This window comes from Bubalus kerabau, chromosome 17 (assembly GCF_029407905.1).
Source record: "Bubalus kerabau isolate K-KA32 ecotype Philippines breed swamp buffalo chromosome 17, PCC_UOA_SB_1v2, whole genome shotgun sequence".
Taxonomy (NCBI): Eukaryota; Metazoa; Chordata; class Mammalia; order Artiodactyla; family Bovidae; genus Bubalus; species Bubalus kerabau.
Window position 1 is genome coordinate 16,104,840 of NC_073640.1, and position 20,692 is coordinate 16,125,531.

Genomic DNA, 20,692 nt, shown 5'->3' on the forward strand with positions numbered 1-20,692 from the left:
GGATCTTTGAGTTATGATCTTGCATCATTTGAACCCTTAGTTGCAGCATGTGAGATCTTGTTCCTCAGCCAGGAAGAGAAGCCAGGCCTCCAGTATTGGGAGCATGAAGTCTCAGCCACTGGACCACCAAGAAAGTCCCTAAGTCCTCTTTATTAACTGTACCTTATCAGAGATTTTTCAAGGTAAAGAACTGTGACAGAAAGGGCGGGGGGAAACCTGGGAAAGTGACATATGCCCAATACAGTGTTCTTTTGTGAACAGTGATACAGCGCAGAGCCACAACTAACAGCATTGTTCTGAGTGGGGGGTGATTATACAACAGACTTGGCTTCTCCGTAAAGGAAGAAATTCCAGCTGCACTGGAACCCTTGAGAGCTATGTTTTAGTAGGTTCTGTATGTTTGTATAATAAATGTTCATTAGCACAATCCAAATACTTTATCAGACATTATAAGAAAGGCTTTTTCCAAACTCAAAAAAAGGGGAGAACACTTTCAAAGTCCAAGATATTAAAAAGCAAAAACAGTCAAAGAATCAAGTGCTGTTCATTCACATACCTGTTTATTAGATGTTTGGGCAATAACTGACTTGCTCACTAAACGCTTCATAGAGATCTATATTCTACCAGGTCACTTCCATCTGCTCCTCAGAAAACACCTGGAGTTCTAAAATATAGTACAAATGAGTCTGAGACTGAGAAAAATGGTTAGGTATTCAAGGCAGTTCCGCTAGTTAGTCACTGAAAGACTGTGAGGACTGAATATGGGTAAGGCTCCCTATTTGAGAGAAGAGCGGAGATCAGTAAAAGGTAGTGAACTCTGCCAGGTGCGGAAAGGCCGGCGTCCTGCCATTGCAGGTGATGCCCAGGGCCCCCTCCACCCCAGAAGTCACCTAAGGCCGAATGTCAAGCCCAGGGCACGGACTTTCTCCAAAGCCAGACTCGACTGACCGTAACCTGAAATAACGCGGTTTTGGCTCTTTTCCCAGTTGGGACAATGTGTGATGGAAGTTACCAGTTGACAGTTTCCTTAGAAAAGAAAACTGAGATGTCCTTGACGTGGAAAGCCAATAGAAACAAAGACACACAAAGCCGCCGACGGAAAAGAACCAGCAGCTTCCAGCTGTGAGCTCTCAGAAGGCAGGGGCACAACAGGCCTTTATTTTCCTGTGGAAACATCGCTGGCCACCGTAACTGGCACCGGGAACAGGAGCGAGGCCGCGCCCCTGCAGCTCTGCCAGGGAAGCAGAACCGCGCGCGTCCGCCGGGCACGTGCCCGCGGGGGACGGCCAGGTTCCGGGCTCGCGCTCCCCCGGCCCGTGGCCGGTCGCCGCGCGCCAACTCGCTCCCGCGAGCCCGGGCCTGACCCGTTGCGCATGCGCGCGCCTCTCTCCTCGCCACTCACGCGCTTCGACCCCGCCCCGGCCGCTGCGCGCGGCCCGCTTCCGCCACGCCCGCCATGGCGGCCGCTGCGGCCCGCCCCTGGCCCCGCCTCCCGGGATGCCGCGCAGGTCACCTGACGCGGCTGCGGGCTAAGGAGACACAAGAGAAGTCGCTGTCGCCACCGTCGGAGCTGTCGCCGCCTCTGCCGCCGCCTGGAGCCTCCAACTCGCCGCCCCCACCCAGCCTGCAGCGCCATGCCGTCCGAGAAAACCTTCAAACAGCGCCGAACCTTCGGTGGGTGCCGCGGGCCGGACGCTGTCTGAGGGCCGGCGGGGGCTTCGGGGCCGAGGCAGCGGGGCCCGGCCGAGCCGAGGGGCTCCGGAGAGGGCGGGCGAGCGGAGGGCTACGGGGCGGAGGGGCCGAGGCGAGCTGAGGCGGGGGCTGCGGGAAGGCCGGGCCCGGGCGGCCGAGGGAGTCGAGGCAGGGAGCCTGACGGGCCGAGGGCCGCCGGGCCTGGGGGTCTAAGGGGCCGAGGGCGCGCTGGTTGGGAGCTGCTGAATCACCTTTCGGCCCGGGCGGTCTGCGGGCTGTGAGCTCGGGGCCGTCAGCGCTCCAGCCCCGCGCTGTTCGGGCCCTCCGACAAAACGAGCGCTAGTGGCGCGGGGGTGCAGTCCTTGTGGGGGAGTCTGGCCCGGCGCCGGGCCGGGTTCTCAGAGGTGGTGGCACCGCGGGTGCACGTCTAGGTCACACATGGTCCCTTCAGACGTCTGTACCTCCACGGAGAGGGGTCCTCACGCCCGCCCCTTCCCCTGCAGCCCCGCGTGGCTGCGACGTCTTGGTCCTATTTGTGGCACAAGCGCGAGGGTGGGTGGCTCTTCTTCTCACTGGCTAGCGACAGCATTCTTTGACACCAGCGGCAAATCCGTTCTCTCCCAGTTCGGGCTGGAGTCCCTACTTAGCACGCTGGTGTTTGGTGGAAACCGAAAGTAACACCATCACAATACTTACTCCTGCACAACACCGATGGGAAGGAAGTGATTGGTGCTCCTTTTAAAGCAAGACAGTGCTGCAATAACAGCGTGGCCTCCTTGTATATCCCCTGTGTAGGGCTTGTTTGTTTATCTCAGGCCAGGTGGAGTAGGGCGGGACCAGCGTTCCTTCCTGTCTTAATCTTCTTCAGGATCTTGAGCAGTATCTCTGCTGTCTTACTTTGGTCTAGTTTCCCGGAGTCTGGAAAAGAGGCAAGCGTTCATTTGAACCTGGATATGGTTTTGTAGATCTCATTATCGATAATTATTTCCTGTGCCTGAGAAACTCCAAAAAATGAAATTCATATTGATCTGAAGAGCATATCCTTTCAGCCTCCTGAAGCAGTTGGCTGGTTAGCAAGACTTCGAGGTGTCTTTTTTTTTTTTTTTTTAAGAAATTTTGTCTATAGTGACCTTTGTGAATTAAGATATTCGTGAATATTAGTTTTTGTGCAGCCCCTGGGAGCAGATTTGCCATTGTACCTGGCTTCTTTCCTTACTGGCATTAAAAGATAACTGGGGACGTTTGTATGGGAAAGATGCCCGTTTTCTCATGACCGGATACTATAGTTAACTTTCTTTCTGCTTAGAGTACTTTTAGGTTATCTAGAAAAATCCTTGAAGAAGAGTAGGTAGAGTAGGAAAAGTGAGAAATAATGAGAATAAAAGTGAAAATAAATGACAATACAATAATGAATTAGAAGGAATTCCCCTGGTGCCTGTGGCCCTGAGGGTAAACCAGCAGGAATGCCTTAGTTTTTCTCCATTTGTGTATGTTGCATATACTATATTTGTGGGCTTTCCTCTTTGTTCACCTTTATTTACTACCACTCCTTTTTTTTTTCTCCCTTGTCTCCTGACTCTTGATTCACTTTTTTTTTTTTGTACTTTTATTGAGAAATGACATTCATTACTGTGTAAATTTAAGGTATCCAGCGTGATGACTTGGTTTACGTATCTTGTGCAATGACGACTACAGTAGGTTCAGTTCAGTTCAGTCGCTCAGTCGTGTCCGACTCTTTGTGACCCCATGATTCTCAGCACGCCAGGCCTCCCTGTCCATCACCAACTTTCGGAGTTCACTCAGACTCACGTCCATCTAACATCAATAAAAAAGGTATATTTTCTCCTTGTTAGAAGAATTAGTATTACCCTCTCCTCTTTTTTTTTTTAAAGGGCTTAATAGTCATTTTGCAGAAGAATATATCATTTAATGGCTACTGCCTTTCCTTGCTGTTGATCATGATAACCAGCACTGATAATTTTTTTGTAGCACAGCAAATGAGTCAATCAGTTCTTTGGAGATACCCTTTTTGTGGAACCTAAGACCAGCCCCAGTTAGCTTGAGCAATAAGTACTCTTCCCAAGTGAGTGAGTTTGGGTTAATTAAAAATTGAGTGTAGCTCTGATACATATATTCTACCAGGGTTGAGAGGGTTGAGATGAATCTTAGAGCTCACCCAAAACAAGGACTTCCTTTTGTAGCCAAGGAAACTGGGTGGGGCCCTGAGAGTTGGAGATCATGGTCCACCTAGTGGCAAAGTCTGGACTTGTCCTTCAGCCCTTCTGGTAGGAATTCTTCCCATCCTCCAGGAGGTAGCCAGTACATGAAGTGGACTAGCACTGAGTCAAGAGGCAGTGATGTGTCCTTACAAATATTTTGAATAATTTTGTGAACTTTAAAGCTATACTTGAGCAAATATTTTTGGATTCAGTTTTCTCAAATGTCATAATTTCACTCCATTTTCTTTTGGGTTGCCCTAGTTTAATAACAGATCTGTCTCCTAGACATAATCTGCTGAGATTCAATGTTAAACCTAGATCTTAAGCTTCACCATCAATAACAAAATGGGCCTGCGTTATCTCAGAAGTTGATGTGGTAGTCTAGAATAAATAACTCCAATTACTCTAACAGGTAGACTGAAGAGTGAGTTTATGCCAACACCTAGATAACACTCCCTGAGCTTAAGCTATGTCACTCCTGGATGGGTGGGATTTTACATTGTTTATTTCTAGGCATATTGGGGGAAATATTTATTATGCTTCCATTTCATCTTTGTACTAGCCTGAGCCCTGGGGGAATACAGAAGTGACTGAAGCCGGGGCAGTCTGTTGAGAAAGGCAAATGATAAACAGATCATAACAGCGCTAAGAAAGTAACTGAGTGAAAGAAGTGTTCTTTTATGCCGTTGATCAGTGATGTTGGTAATGCTTTTGTTAAATATACTGCTGGCCTCTGAAAACAGCCTTCTACTCAAAGAGGTTTCAGCATATACCATATTTATATTTAATTTCTCAAGGCTTACCGCTGGATTTTCATTGCAGCTGGCCAGGACGCTAATGATATTCCTCTAGGACTTTGGTACTACTCTTGTCATCTTAAGGAAGTCACTTGTCTTTCTCAGTGAAAATGATCATTTTTGCCTTCCTTTTTGGGCCATATTTTGGGGATAAATTAACAATAACTGAAACAGAGATGACCTACCAGGATTTTGGTAGGATGCTGCTCTCGGATAAGTCGGACTTAGAGAAGGGATAAGGGGGCTAGATCTGTTGATACTTTATCAAAGAAGGGTGGTGTCCACCCTCTTCTGAAGGAAGCAGAGACTACAACTGTGGGAGAATCAGTATCTCTCAAGACTTAACTGGAGAAGGCAATGGCACCCCACTCCAATACTCTTGCCTGGAAAACCCCATGGATGGAGGAGCCTGGTGGGCTGCAGTCCATGGTGTCGCTAAGAGTCGGACACGACTGAGCGACTTCACTTTCACTTTCACTTTTGGGGATGAATCAAGATAAAGCTTTGACACTATGGTTTGAAGCCGAACATTTAGAGCCCATTTTGCTTTTCCCTTCTCCACTTAACCATAATAAACCTGTTCTCCTTATATAAAAAATCTTTCATCCTTAAGCTTGAGTGATTCCTTTTTAGTTCAGTTCAGTCGTGTCCGACTCTTTGCAAACCCATGAACTGCAGCACACCAGGCTTCCCTGTCCATCACCAACTCTCGAAGCTTGTTCAAACTCATGTCCATCGAGTTGGTGATGCCATGTGATTCCTTTTACCTTAAATTTATTTGGATAAGCTTTTAAATGTGAAACATCTCAGGGTATGTTAAACTTATTATTTATTGGCTGCAGTGATTTAAGTAAATTATGATTTCCCTTTGCTTGTGAAATCTGCTCTGACAAGATAAAGATTTTTGTTATGAAGAGGGCTGGTAGTGGAGTATAGGTGGTTCAGCATCTTTTCTGGGATAGAACAGATATAAGGACAGAGCTGAGAGAAGTGATGCAGTATTAGTAACACCCCAGAAATAGAGAGGAGTTCAAAGGATGATGTAAAGAAAAACTCTACCTTTGTGTTTCTTCTACTTGACAGTACTGTCCTGAACACTGTGGCTCACTTTCGTGTGTGTGTGTGTGACTCACTTCTGACACCAGACATAAGTATTTTTCCACACAACAAGCAATTCAGCTCATTGTCCTGTTTAACTCAGTTGTGACACTACCTGGTGATAGCCTCAGATCCAGTCCATGGGGTTTCAAAGAGTTGGGCACAGCTGAGCAGCTAACACTTACACTTGGAGCTTCTTCTCGGTCCAGCCACTGAGCTGGTAGTCAGTCACTGGTTGTCATATAAAATCCACTTTTTGTCACACATCACAATGCAATCAAGAAATGCTTCTTTGTTTTTGTATAGAATAAGAGAAGACAACACTTCAGAATGATGATTTTTTTTTTTTCAGTCTGCTAACTCAACATTCAAAAAACTAAGATCATAGCATCCAGTTCCATCACTTCATGGCAGATAAATGGGGGAAAAGTGGAAACAGGGACGGATTTTATTTTCCTGGGCTCCAAAATCACTGTGGATGCTCACTGCAGCCATGAAATTAAAAGACACTTGGTCCTTGGAAGAAAAAGCTGTGATCAACCTAGACAGCATATTAAAAAGCAGATATCCCTTTGCCAGCAAAGGTCCATATAGTCAAACCTATGGTTTTCCAGTAGTCATGTGTAGATGTGAGAGTTGGACCATAAAAAAGGCTGAGCACGGAAGGATTGATGCTTTTGAACTGTGGTGCTGGAGAAGACTCTTGAGAGTCCCTTGGACAGCAAGGAGATCAAACCAGTCCATCCTAAAGGAAATCAACCCTGAATATATTCACTGGAAGGACTGATGCTGAAGCTTCAGTACTCTGGCCATGGTGCAAAGAGGTGGCTCATTGGAAAAGACCCCAATGCTGGGAACTGTTGAGGGCAGCAGGAGAAGGGGATGACAGGATGAGATGGTTGGATGGCATCACTGACTCAACAGACATGAGTTTGAGCAAAATCCCACAGAAGGGAAGGACAGGAAAGCCTGGTGTGCTAAAGTCCATGGGGTCAGAAAGAGTCAGACACGACTTAGCGACTAAACAACACAAGGCACCCACTTACTGAGCTTTTCACCTTTACAGTTTGCTTCAAATGCTAAAGGACCATAGAATGGTCGACGTTGAGTTCTTTGGCAATTTCTCTTGCAACATCAGTGATCCTCTCAATTGGTCATTGTCAACCTCTGATGCCTGACCACTACAATCCTCATCTTCAAGGCTTTCATCTCCTTTGCAAAACTTCTTTGAACCATCAAAGAAGTTGGGCCAAATGTGTTGTTGATGCTGCAAGTTGTCTCTGATGTTTTATGACCCATTTTGGACTCATTAAAAAATTGCTCAGATTTGCTTTTTGTACATCATTTCTATAGTCTAAAATAGATAGAAAATAAACAGCAAGTAATGCTATCAGCAAAAAAAAAAATAAAGTGAGAAATTCACATTAAAATGATGTATAGCATAACCACATTTATTTCAGAATGTATTCCAATATCAAATGGTGAAGTTCAACAGTGCAAAACCGCAATTACTTTTGCACCAACCTAATATGAAGGCTGTGAAAGCCTGCCAGGGAACAGCTGAAGGAAGAGATGCATGGGGTGAGGAAGAGTGCTAAACACAGGAGTTTCTGTCTCCTTGGAGGTTGGTAATTGCATTCTCCTTCCACCCAGAAGCACTCCAAACCATTTGTAGTAATAAATTCATTTGTATCACTTTTTAGATTCTACATGTAAGTGATGTCATATGATACTTGTTTTTCTCTGACTTACTCAATATGATAATCTCTAGGTCCATCCATGTTGTTGCAGATGACATTATTTCATATTGAATAATGGAGCATTTATTAACCATTTACTATGTGCAGATATTTGCAAGGGGTGTACCAATGATCTCATCGAATCTTTAATTTTTCACTATGATTTATTATAGGATATTAAATATAGTTCCCTTACTATAAAATAGGACCTTGTTTATGCATTCTTTATATAATAGTTTGCATCTGCTGATACCAAACTCCCAATCTAACACTCCCCCTCCTCCCTGCCCTTTGGCAACCACAAATCCATTCTCTATGTATTTGAGTCTATTTCTGTTTCATAGATAAATTCATTTGGGTCATATTTTAGGTTTCACATATTAGTGATATCATATATTTGTCTTTCTCTTACTTTGCTTAGTATGATAATCTCTAGGTCTATCCATGTGGCTGTAGATGGCATTATTTCATTCTTCTTTTTGGCTGAATAATACTCCATTGTATGTATATACCACATCTTTATCCATTCCTCTGTTGATAGATACTTAGGTTGCTTTTTTGTCTGGTCTGTCATGAATAGTGCTGCTGTGGACATTGGGGTGCATGTATCTTTTCAAGTTAGTTTTCTTTAGATATATATATGCTCAGGAGTGGGATTGCAGGGTCATATGGTAGTTCTGCTTTTTGTTTTTTGAGGCACTCCTTACTGTTTTCCATAGTGGCTACACCAGCTTACATTCCCACCAACAGTAGTGGGGTTCCCTTTTCTCCACACCCTCTCCAGCATTTATTTGTAGGTTTTTTAATGATGGCCATTAAATCAGTGTAGATGATAAACAACTCATTGTAGTTTTGATACATGATAATTATTAGTTATGTTGAGCATCTTTTTGTGTGCCTGTTGGATGTCTTTGTAGAAATGTCTATTTAGGTCTTCTGCTTATTTTTTAATTGGATTGTTTGTTTTGTTGTTGAGTTGTATGAACTGTATATTTTGGAAATTAAGCCCTTGTCAGCTGCATCATTTGCAGATATTTTTCTCTCCCTCTGTAGGTCATCTTTTTGTTCCTTTAAATGTTTCCTTTGCTGTGCAAAAGCTTGTAAGTTTGATTAGGTCCTGTTTGTTTATTTTGCTTTTATTTCTATTGCCTTGGGAGACTAAGAAAACACTGTGAAGATTTATGTCAGGGAATGTTTTACCTGTACTGTCTTCTAGGATTTTTATGGTGTCCTCTCTTATATTTAGGTCTTTAAACCATTTAGAGTTTATTTTTGTGATTAGTAAGAGTGTGTTCTAACACTGATTTACATGTAGCTGTCCAGATTTTCCAGTACCACTTGCTGAAGAGACATTTTTCCATTGTATGTTCTTGCCTTCTTTGTCAAAGATTAATTGACTATAGGTGTGTGGATTTATTTCTGGGTGCTCTTTTCTGTTCCACTGATCCATATGTCTGTTTTTGTGCGACTAACACAGTTTTGATTACCATAGCTTTGTAGTATTGTTTGAAGTCTGGAAGGTTATTCCTCTTGCTTTGTTCTTTTTCTTCAGGATTGCTTTGGCAATTCTGGGTCTTCTGTGGTTCTATATAGATTTTAGGATTATTTGGTCTAGTTCTGTGCAAGGGTAACTTGATAGGGATTGCATTAAATCTGTAGATTGCTTTGTGTAGTGTGGATACTTTAACAATATTCTTCCACTCCAAGAGCATGGGATATATTTCCATTTCTTTGAATCAACATTAATTTTATTAATGTTTTATAGCTCTCAATGTATAAGTGATTCACCTCTTTGGTCAGGTTTATTCCCAAGTTTCATTTTGTTTTTGATGCAGCTTTAAAAGATATACATATACATATATATATTTTACATTACTTTTCTGATATTTCATTGTTAATGTAGAGAAATGCAACCAGTGTCTGTATGTTAATCTTGCATACTAACCTTTGCGAGATATGAGGTGTTAGTGTTTGGTTTCTTTCAGTTCTAGGGAAGATGTTTTTACTGCTTTGCTTTGCCACAGCTAAGGATAGGTGGGGTCAGATATGGAAGTCTACCAGTGCAGAAAATAAGTTGGATTTTTGGTCCTTAATAATGCCGGTGTTTCTTCCTTTCTTTGCAGAACAAAGAGTAGAAGATGTCCGACTTATCCGAGAGCAGCATCCTACCAAAATCCCGGTAGGTCATCTCTGTTTCAGTTATTGTTAATGTACACAGAAGGGAGCACTGCTTCAGTAGTGCTTCTCCATGTGACCGCCTGATGGCTTCTGCAGGAATCTACAACCATGCAACCAGTGTGTTCGTTTAGTGACCTGGAATGGAGGCGTCTTCATCTGCAGTGTAATCTGATCACTGTTTCCTCCCAAGTCTGAGTCTGCTGTCTTAATGTTACACACTTCACAAGCCATGTAAATTTTACTTGGTAGAGAAGGGATAAGGGGGCTAGATCTGTTGATACTTTATCAAAGAAGGGTGATGTCCACCCTCTTCTGAAGGAAGCAGAGACTACAACTGTGGGGGAATCAGTATCTCTCAAGACTTAACTGGAGAAGGCAATGGCAGCCCACTCCAGTACTCTTGCCTGGAAAACCCCATGGATGGAGGAGCCTGGTGGGCTGCAGTCCATGGGGTCGCTAAGAGTCGGACACGACTGAGCGACCTCACTTTCACTTTTCACTTTCATGCATTGGAGAAGGAAATGGCAACCCATTCCAGTGTTCTTGCCTGGAGAATCCCAGGGACAGGGAAGCCTGTTGGGCTGCTGTCTCTGGGGTCGCACAGAGTCGGACACGACTAAAGTGACTTAGCAGCAGCAGCAGCAGCAAGACTTGACTGTGACTGTACAGTCCAGGCTGCCCGACTTGGCCCCAGAGAAAGAAGACTTCTTATGTTCCGTTTCTTTGCAAGAGATGGGGGAAAAAGATGCTGCTCCTGTAGTGTAAGGGCCCACATGTGCTGTGCCCTGGGTCCTTTGGTGGTGGACCTTAAATAGTTCCTGTTGTGACACTAGGTCTAGGGAGAAATGGTCAAGGAGCTTGTGGCTTTAGACAGAGGCTGAATTGTGGCCCTAGGTTCAGGGTTACTAAGTGATCTTGGGCTAATTACTAAAATTCTGAGAGGAGCTGCCGTATCTTCATCTATAAAATGGGAAGAGAATCCGATCCCACGTGGCTGGGAAAATGTGCATAATTCTGGGGACATGATTGTCACCTCTTACAGACTGCATCCACTGCTAACTTCTGCAGAAGCTTCCATAGTTGGCTTTCTGATTGATCATTTCATACCAAAGTGAGGGAAGAGAAGATGGGAAGATCTGGGATTAGGGTTGTGAAGTAGACAGACAATAGGAAGGGTCTGCTCAGCAGGGCAGGACTGGAGGATTCTGTACTTAAACGTATGTTTGCTGTGTTTCTTAGACTGGTTGGAAATTTCAGTCTGTCTTCACGCTTAGGCCTACATATGACCTGGGCATGAGGTTTCTGGGTAATTTCCCTAATTTTAAGGTTTTTCTTCACTTTTGAGTACCTGCTGTGTCTATTTGCTAGCAGGTACTTGGCAGTCATTGGAATCAAAATAACCAGCCCAACAGTCCACCAGTATTGTTCCATAACCTCTTTTTGAAATATGAATGTTTGCATACATTTTCAGTCATCTTTTTGCTAGTAGTTTCAGGTTTTTTTTGCAGAAGTCATATTCTTACTTGCAGATACCATGTTTTGAACATACCTCGTAGATACAGAAAGCTATTGATCTTGCCAGGGAAGGTGACGACAGCTTGGCTTGCCTTATACAACCTCATGTAGGCCCCATACAGTGCAACAGTATATATATAAGCATTTAAACTCTCCTAAAGATTTCCCCATTCCTGCCTTACAACTTGGAGAAGGAAATGTCAACCCACTCCAGTGTTCTTGCCTGGAGAATCCCAGGGATCGGGAAGCCTGGTGGACTGCCGTCTCAGGGGTCGCACAGAGTCGGATATGACTGAAGCGACTTAGCAGCAGCCTTACAACTTCTTGTTATAACAGCAGGCTAAAGAATTGCTCTACATGGGGAAGGCTATCCATGGTGCTTAGTAAATAGGTAATACTAAGGCTCATGGGCAGTCACTAGTCTGCAGTCGTAGCTTATATAATGTGGCTTACCACTAAAAAACAACTTTTTTCCTTTACAGGAAGGAAGTATGGCAAGAAGCTAATGGATTTAAGTCGTAATGTGGAACTATTTTTGATCACTGCATAGTTCAAGATTCTTTGAAAATTCATTTGTTAAAAAAGCAAAGATATCTTATCAAAGTGACAGAATCTCTGAGAAGTCTGCAAAAAAAAAAAACAAAAACAAAAATAAAAAATTGTCTCCAGACCAGCTAATTGTGATCTCTACTTGTCAGATATTTACTTAGCATTTGAGTCTATTACCATACTTAAGATCTTAAAGTTTTATTAAAACTCTTGTCATGTCACAGGTAGTGGAATTGGTGTAGATTGAGATCATTAAAGCTGGCACTCAGCATCTCTGTTCTTTTAAGGCTTGGGGTCTTTTTCTGTAGTGTATTTTCATAGTTGCAAATAACAGAAGGCACTGCACTTTCCCCAGCTGGTGGCACCCCTGCCCTTCTCTGAAGGCAGCCGTGTTGTCTCGTGCACTGTATTTCATAAGGAACAAGTGTGCTGTTGTAAACACTGTTTTGGAACGTGCCAGTTACAACAAAGGAAGTGTTTTAACTACTTTTCATTGTTAATGGCTATTTTAAAAACCACTTTTGTGGCTTTTCTAGGTAATAATAGAACGATACAAAGGTGAGAAACAGCTTCCTGTCCTGGATAAAACAAAGTTCCTGGTGCCTGATCATGTCAACATGAGTGAGCTCATCAAAATAATAAGGTATTTAATCATCTTTTAAACTTATTTCTTTGGGTAACTTCTCATTCTTTAACAGGCTTACAGATAAATCTGCCATGTAGTTCTGATAAAAATATGTGCAACTTAGTAACACTATAAGGTGTTCCATTTCTGAGTCTTCAGATTTCTTACCTGCTGCATCTCAAGTCCCTTCTGATTCTTCATCCTGACATCTATGTAGATACCATGCGGGCTCAGCAGTTTGGTGCATGGGCTTAATTAATTAGTTGCTATCACAAAGCATGTGGAATCTTCCCGGACCAGGGATTGAACCTGTGTCCCCTGCATTAACAGATTTTTATCCACTGAGCCACCAGGGAAGTCCAGCATACTAGTTTAAAACTGGCCTAAGGAGCGTAGTAAGAATGATCTCTCAAGGGTTATCGTTAATACTTATCATGCATATAGTCATAGAAAACATTTTGTGCTTTGTGAGAAGAAATTCAAATCATCAGTTAAGTCATATTGCATTTTGCCAGAAGCAACATTAGCAAAATCTTTATTACTTCTATGGGATTCCCTGGTGGCTCAGACAGTAAAGCGTCTGCCCACAATGTGGGAGACCTGGGTTCGATCCCTGGGTTAGGAAGATCCCCTGGAGAAGGAAATGGTAACCAGTACTCTTGCCTAGAAAATTCCATGGATGGAGGAGCCTGGTTGGCTACAGTCCATGGGGTCGCAAAGAGTCGGACACGACTGGGCAACTTCACTTTCACTTCACTTTATACTTTTATACTGATCCAATGTGGGCGATGTTTTGTACATTTCTCCCTGTGTACTGATGTATCAATATTTCTTCACATGTTTTCTTTCTTTCAACAGAAGGCGCTTACAGCTCAATGCTAATCAAGCCTTCTTCCTGTTAGTGAATGGACATAGCATGGTGAGTGTGTCCACTCCGATTTGTGAAGTGTATGAAAGCGAGAAGGATGAAGATGGATTCCTGTATATGGTATACGCCTCTCAGGAGACTTTTGGAATGAAATTATCTGTGTAAGACTAAAAGAAAAATGCGTGTTACAGAATTTTTTAAACCCTTACCAAGGAATAAAAAAGGGATGTTACCAACTGAGGTTGATCAGTTCATCTAATCACCGATCATCAAAACAGTAGTTTCCTGCCTAGGAGTTTTAGGAAGTTGTTTTTTTGTACTTCAGACAGAAAAACTGAGCTCCAGATGAGCACATTCAGCTTTGGGAAACTTTATTATTTAACCTAGGCTATCTGGTTTTTAAATTTAATGTTTAAAAATAAAATACTTTGCATTATAAGTTGCCAATAAAATAGACCTTCAAGTTAATGTTTTTTTTTTTCCCAAAAGAAACTTGCAGTTTTGAGCATTCAGAGAGACATTGTCTTCTCTAGGTTCACAGAAGCTGCCAACTTTTTATAGAAGGGTTTGCGGTCAACTGGAGGAATCTCCTTGAGAGGATCTTTAAGTATATGTTGTCAGGTATAGCCACCCACCCCCAATGCATTTGCCATAATAGTTGGCAAAAAGCAGGGTGAATGGGGGTGTACAGGAAATAAGGAAACCGTGCTGCTGTCCAGGGTCCCCACTTGCTAATAAGTGTGTTTCAAGTTAGCACTCTCATTCCGGAGTTCTCATTTGGTTTGTTCTCTAGACAGTAACACAGAAAAACACCACTGCTCAATAGGAACCTTGAATAATTGATTATTTTGGTCAAGTTTCTCAGAAGGCCTAGAGAAAGATATTTTTTGTTTTGAATATTCTCTTAAGAGCTCAGAATGGTGCCTGCTTTGGTAAATAAACAAGCAGTTACCTGGGTTTCATTCTTTGGGACAAAGGTAGAAAGCTGCAGGATACTGAAACTAAAAGCATTGAGATTCAGATACTTCTTCTGCCTTTTGGCTTGTAGCTGTAGATGATCCATGTTTTATGTTGTGTGTGACTAAAATATGTTATTAAAACATTTTTAAGAGTATTTCAGTTATCACTGTTAGGTCAGGCAGTCATCAAAGTACTCCTGCTCCATGTGCATGTCAATTTTGAAAATAGCAAAAGGAAACGTTCTTCACAGATATTGATGTCAAACGTTAAACATTTTTGAAGTCCAACTAGAGTAAATAATGAGTGCTTCCTACTACCTGCATGGGGTTCACTATGTACCATTTTTTGTGAGAGCTGCCACAGAAGGATCACAGACCCACTTGAGACTGTACACACAGCAGGCCACCGTTCACCCTTGTGTATCTAGATGTGTGTGGAAAACCTGTATCTGTTAGTGGCAGTTATTTACTGTAATTGAGGAAGAAAAAGCAATATTACTGCATATGGGCGCTCAGCCCCAATCTGCTCTTCCTGCTGCATGCATCTGTCCACATGTAACTTTTAATATGTATATTTTTACATTATGTACATTCTTAGCCTGTCTTGTTTAGATTGTATACATCATTATATCTGACATTCTTGTAACTACTGTGTGATCAATAAGATTCCTATAAGAAACTCTGCTTTTTAAAGACAAAAATACCGTGCTGAGAGGGCTGACTTAACTTATATCCCACATTAATGGGTGGTCACTCTATTTATAGGATCTTTAAAACATTTTTAATGAACTAAGGTGAATAAAGGCACAACTAAAAACTATCATCAAAGTTCAATGGCTTAGTATTTGAGACTTGCAGTCTGTACTATCCAAAGCCACGGGGATAATACCCTTCCAAGTGAGGAGTGTTGAGGCTGGTCTCACTGTGGGTGGAGGGACACCCACCTCTAAAGGTCCCTGCCTTATGAGCAAGAGACCTTGCTCCACCTTGCTCATGTTGGTCAAAGTGTCCTGCCTTCAAAAAACTCAATTATCTTAAAATTACAGATGTCTCACAAAGTGTGTGGGGGGAGTGTCGGAGGTAGGTGTTTTGTGGGAATAAGCACTTGAAAACCTACTCTAAATGAACTAAAGTACAACACAAAAAGTATTGACTGTGTGGGGGGCGTGGTCTGGAAGGCATTACAAGGTGGTCCGTGGTGCCCGACGTGGCCGGGTCGGGGGCTGTGTACAGTAGACAGCAGGTGTGCACGTGATCCCCATCCTCGGAGTCCCCGGACGTGACCAAACAGGGAGGCCTTCCCCATCTGAGGGGCTGCAACCTAGCAGGTCCCAAGAGTGGCCAGCTGTGTCTCCTGATGCTACTTACCTGACAGGAGCCCTGACCAGTCCTGGAACCGTGCGTGTGCGTGTGTTTTTCTCCGGGTATCCAGAAGTCTGAGAAGACCAAGCCAAACTGGAGATTCCTGCTAGGAAGAAAGTCCCTGAATTCTCTCTCTGTGGCCTGCACTGCTCAGGGTAGCACCACGGACCAGGGCAAACACATGCTTGTTAGCCTGCCACCATCCCGAGTCCAGGGAGGACATGGCCACAGACACCAGGGCACACTCACCACGAGTTTGGAAACGTCCAAAGGACACTTGGTCTAGTAATGCTGACCCTGATTATGGAACTGGGAGCTGGAAGACCTTAAAACCAATCCCAAATCAATAGAACATTTTTTAAAAACCCAGGAAACTAGACAGAAAGTGGATTTAAGACCAGGTATCCCTTTTGTAACACTGAGAAGGCGGCAGAAAGAACAGACTCCCTAGCTTGGAAATCAAGAGCCACCATTGGAAAGGATATGTGCCTTGTATTACATGAGACGAAGACCTAATAAAAAGAACTTTTTTTTTTTTAATTTTTATTTTCAGTACATTAAATTTACTCATAAAAACATTCTAAAAATGTACAATTTTTCCTTTTTAACAAAGTATAATAAAACATAAAAACCCCAAAAACAGAATACTTGACATTTACAATTCAAAATCAAATTAGCAGAATATTAAATATTTACAAAACTATATCTTTTAAAAATATTTATAAAGTTACATGCAATTTTGTAGAATTGACATAAAAGAATGGCTCAAAAATGGGATAATTTTCCTTCATTCCTAAAAAGAAATATGTCCAATAGAAGCTGTGAAGATTCTTGAGTACACGAGGTCTTCAGTTTCAGTACCAAAGCCTGTCTTTGTGCATCTAAGAACTGTACGCATGAGGGGCTCCTCACAGCACCGGGATGGACTGGCCGGCGCTCCCCTCCCTCCAGTAACAGTGTAGTAACATTGACCTTTGGCCTCAACCAGCACAGTACATAGTTTGCAAGTGTTGATTAAAGATACTCACTTTGATTCAGAACCTCAGGACTTTTAATTGAGCCTCTTCAGAACCCATGGATGTAAATGTCACCTGCCTCATTCTTTGGGAGTCATCTCTGCACTTTGGAAAGGACGGCCACCTCACTCAGGGTCCACGGGCCCATCCACTGGATGGGTGGTCGAGCTGAGCAGGGTCACGGTTTCCCTTACAACCTTTAAGACTCTTGGACATGTAACGCCATCAGTTATCAGCGTGTAGATCTAGCAAGGCATCTAGTAAGCCACCACGGAAGCAGGAAGAGTGACAGTGACAGGGAGCGAGGAGGGTGCGACCCAAGTCCTGCTCAGGAAAGTGCTCACTAGCAACACTGGAGTGAGTGGACAGATGCAAGCCTCGGTCAGCCTGTGCTCAGACGGGAACGCGTGACAGCCGTGTAACAGTAGGCAAAGTTACTACCCGCTCTGCACCTCCACACAGCGTGCAGTATAAACTAACTGTGGGACTTCTTGCGATAAAGGACCTAGAATTCTAAATTGGTAAATTAAAATACTGAACCTACTGACTACTATATTAACAAGCTGAACTCGTGTAATCTTTTGGAGATTATAAATGATGCTGGTTTTTTTTAAAAACATCCAATCACATACCTGCTTTCAAGAAAATAGTTTTGTCTTTATTATTCTAAGTGCTAGCTCCCATTTTCTCAGTGCTCTTTAGCAATTAGAAGTTTTTAACATTTATACACTTTCCAATTTTCAATATCATAAAATAAAAATTAGAAAATAAGGTAGAAAATCGAGTGTTCTGCTTTAAAAAAAACAAAACAAAAAAAATTAGTGTTTTATCCCAACGTATCTACTTCAATCTGTACATTCCACTTTCCCCATTCTTGGGGATAGAAACTTTTAAGATATGACAGACCACACAGAGCACAGTGGCTGGGGCCACAGCATTTAGAAACTGAGCGCACAACTTCAGTAACTGATTCAAAGGGCCAGCCTGATCTGTTTCTAGCTGATGAGGACATCCTCTGAGGCAATGCCAAGTGCTCTTTAGGCTCACTGACTGTGGTTGCTTCTGGAGAGAGATTTCATCACAGACAATACTGCTAGCAAATATTCCCAAGTATGGGACCCACTCACTCGAGAAGAGGTCTCACGGTTTGGCAGCTGAATGCTTTGTGCCTGTGTGTCCCGTGTCCACGTTTTACCGTTAGCAACTCTGAGTGGCCACACACGCATTTTCAAAGACAGCTAGCAGTTTCTCTGAGACTTCTCATGACTGGAACACAGCCACACAATGTCTGAACCTATTTCTCTTAATTTGAATGTCATACTTTAAGTTGAAGTTTGTTCTGATTTTTTGTTGTATTTGACGCTAACCTCTAATATTTATCAAAACAGTTATAAGGGTAACAACAGACACTTTCATTCCCCGATACTGACGACTAAAACAAAAAAAAAACCTAAATATGATTTTTCTCTTTTGTTATGAGACAGTTTTCAACAGTTTCACTGTGTTGAAATAGAATTTATTTAAAATAGTTCTTTGTTTAAAAAAAAACCAAAAAATTTTAAAAGTTTGGCTTTCAGCACATATCCAGGCCACTGTAACGGCCTTCAGAAATATTAAAATCGTAAACATCAATGAACACTCCAAGTCTTCCTTAAACATAATATGACAAGTTCCAGTCTAGTACTCTTTAAGGCAAAGTTGTGTCAGTTCTCACAATTTTGACATTTTGTAGTGTTTATAATTTAAGAGATCAATGTAACATTCCCCCAAAAAGCTGTTGTAAGCATCATCATTACTTCAAAACTGTAGGTAACACTGTGCCAAGGAGAGAGAATACAGAGGTCTGTCAATTCTGCATTGCATAGAAACAAAACTACTAAAATAAAACTCTAAAAAACTCTACTAAAAGCCTTTCATTAAAAAAAGTAACAACTTTCTGCTTTAGTTTCCAAGAAGCCAGGAAACTGATCTGAAAAATTTGAAGCCTTACAACACAATGCCTCAAATTCTAGGGTACTCTTGATTTACACCAATTTTGCATGAGGCTGATTGTCCCATTTTAAGAATGGTCTGAGTATTATTATTTTCTCTTTTAAATATTCAACTGGAAAATCCCTGGGCAAGGCCTTACCAATCAGTATTTTAACATTGAAGGCTATAGCATTTAAAACAGTATTACTGAAGCACAAAATTCCCTTTAGCCATGAAGCTTTAAGTCCCTAACTTTCACAACAAAAGCTCTCATTGCATGGGGTAAAATTGAGAGCTGCGTGGTGGGCTGTATTTCCCACCTTGATAAAACTAGGCTTCTGCAGGTCTTGTAGCTCTGTCCTGTCGGTGGAGTCTCTTTCAGAGTCTTAACCACTTTCTATCGTAGTTTTCCAGTAATTTTTAAATGGAATTAACTATTGATACAGAGCCTAATACAAAAGAAGTTGACAGGAGAAAATTTCAGTCGTTTGCTCAGAGATTGTAGGACTGTATTATGTTGAAAGGTCTGTCTCAAGTGTGAATCCGTTAGCAGTGAGCCTTGGGGTCCTTGGGAAGTCCATGGGAGATAAAATAACTTGCAAACTTGGCTAAGGATACGCAGCCTCCCGTCAGTGCCGCTCACGAGGCCGTGCTGCTATCGCGTCTGCCAGGGTTCCTTCATGGGGAAGACGACAGGACTCAAAGCTCTGAAGGGCTGGGAAGGAAGGTGTCCTCAAAGCTTTGACAGCTAGGGATTCTCTGGGACTTGGACCCTTTTAGAAATTAAGTTGTTGCAAGTAACTATTTCTGTTTAATAATGTAGTTTAAATGTATTTGCAGGAAAAAATAAAAACCTGAAAACTGCTACAAGTGCTTTTAAGGAGGGAAGGAACACTAACACCTCTGTTGTGTACTAAGTCATGTAGCCTGCTGGTGCCGACTCTAAAGACGGAGTCTCTGAGTGTCTTGCACTGACTGGTCTCAGGGAGTCTGTCTCCCAGAACTGCAGAGATTGACATCAGTTTACATTCTTCTGTAGTGCAATCCTTAAAAAGCCCAGAGATTAGTGCCTAACCACTGTTAAGAACGAAACAGAACAAACAGAACAAAACAAAGGCGACATTTTCCCTCACCAGGGGTGTCAAGAGTCCGACTGGTAGAACTCCACTTGGAGAACTCCGACCTTCAGTTCTCGATTCCAACCTCACGTAGCTGCCCTGGAATTACGTGTGAGCCTAGAAGGACCATTTACGGCAATGCTCTTCAGGAGACGGCAGGTCTCTGCATTGCGACCAAGGGTGGAGGTGGCCAGTTTTCACCCACAGTGGAGATACCCACTAGGCCAGTCCTGACATCAAGCTCCCGTCTAGGATTTTGGCAATAAAACTGAGTTTGATGCATTCCTACGCTAGGTTTTCTATCCAGTCTAGTAAAGTAAAGCACCTTTGGATTAAAAATATTAAGCTCAACAGCAACTAGACTTCTCAGTTTTGTATTTAATTTTCCTTAGGTCTCCATGGCTTAATAGTGTTCTGTTGCCAGAGAAAAATATCAATCTGTGGAGTCCAGACTTTCTGCTGGAGGGGCATATTTCAACCTAAAAGTACCTAGAGAAGGGGGAAAAAAAAAAAAAAAGAGATCAAATTTGAATCACCATAGAATTACTGCCATGATCTGTCCAAAGTTATTTCCGGAGTCACTGGTCAAGATTTGGGTGCTGGAAATCTAAACCACCTCTTCTAAACCACTCCCAATTCCCCTGCTGCACCCCCAAACTCTTTTGTAAAGTTTATCAAATCAGACAAAACGGTGCAGAGACTGCAGAGTTCCCAGTCCTTTCCCTCAAACTTTGGGAGCTCAGACAGCAAGAATCAGCCCCTTCCCTGGGGCAGGGCCAGGGAGGCCCGACCCCACAGAGGGCTCTGGGTTCGCTGCCTCAGGAGACACAGCACCATCTCTGTCAACGAGGGTGGCCACAGCCCACAGGCACCCCACCTGCCACCAGACCCGACTCCAGGCTGTCTGTGCAGTTCCCCTCAAAAGTCTCCAGAAAGCAAGTGGCTGACTGTCCAGCTTTCCCCATGCCCAGAAAAACAGCAAGAAC

The 20,692-nt window shown here is 42.8% G+C and overlaps 2 protein-coding genes and 1 long non-coding RNA gene across 3 annotated transcripts in view; 2 read left to right on the forward strand and 1 right to left on the reverse strand.

The window, feature by feature from the left end:
- The first annotated feature begins 1,489 nt into the window (after window positions 1-1,489).
- On the forward strand, window positions 1,490-13,732 carry MAP1LC3B (microtubule associated protein 1 light chain 3 beta). The gene is made up of 4 exons (XM_055552301.1): window positions 1,490-1,674; window positions 9,669-9,724; window positions 12,324-12,430; window positions 13,271-13,732. The coding sequence occupies exons 1-4, from the start codon at window positions 1,635-1,637 to the stop codon at window positions 13,443-13,445; spliced, it is 378 nt and encodes a 125-aa protein (XP_055408276.1). The 5' UTR covers window positions 1,490-1,634; the 3' UTR covers window positions 13,446-13,732.
- On the forward strand, window positions 1,717-7,130 carry LOC129631342 (uncharacterized). The gene is made up of 3 exons (XR_008704001.1): window positions 1,717-2,778; window positions 3,337-3,525; window positions 6,873-7,130. It is a non-coding gene; the product is annotated as an uncharacterized LOC129631342 (long non-coding RNA).
- Window positions 13,733-18,111: 4,379 nt separating the features above from the next.
- The window catches only part of ZCCHC14 (zinc finger CCHC-type containing 14), a 47,506-nt gene continuing 44,925 nt past the window's right edge, over window positions 18,112-20,692 (reverse strand). The window contains exon 13 of the mRNA XM_055552297.1: window positions 18,112-20,195. Within this exon, the coding sequence (XP_055408272.1) occupies window positions 20,140-20,195 (56 nt within the window). The 3' untranslated portion in view covers window positions 18,112-20,139. The remainder of the gene's footprint in view (window positions 20,196-20,692) is intronic.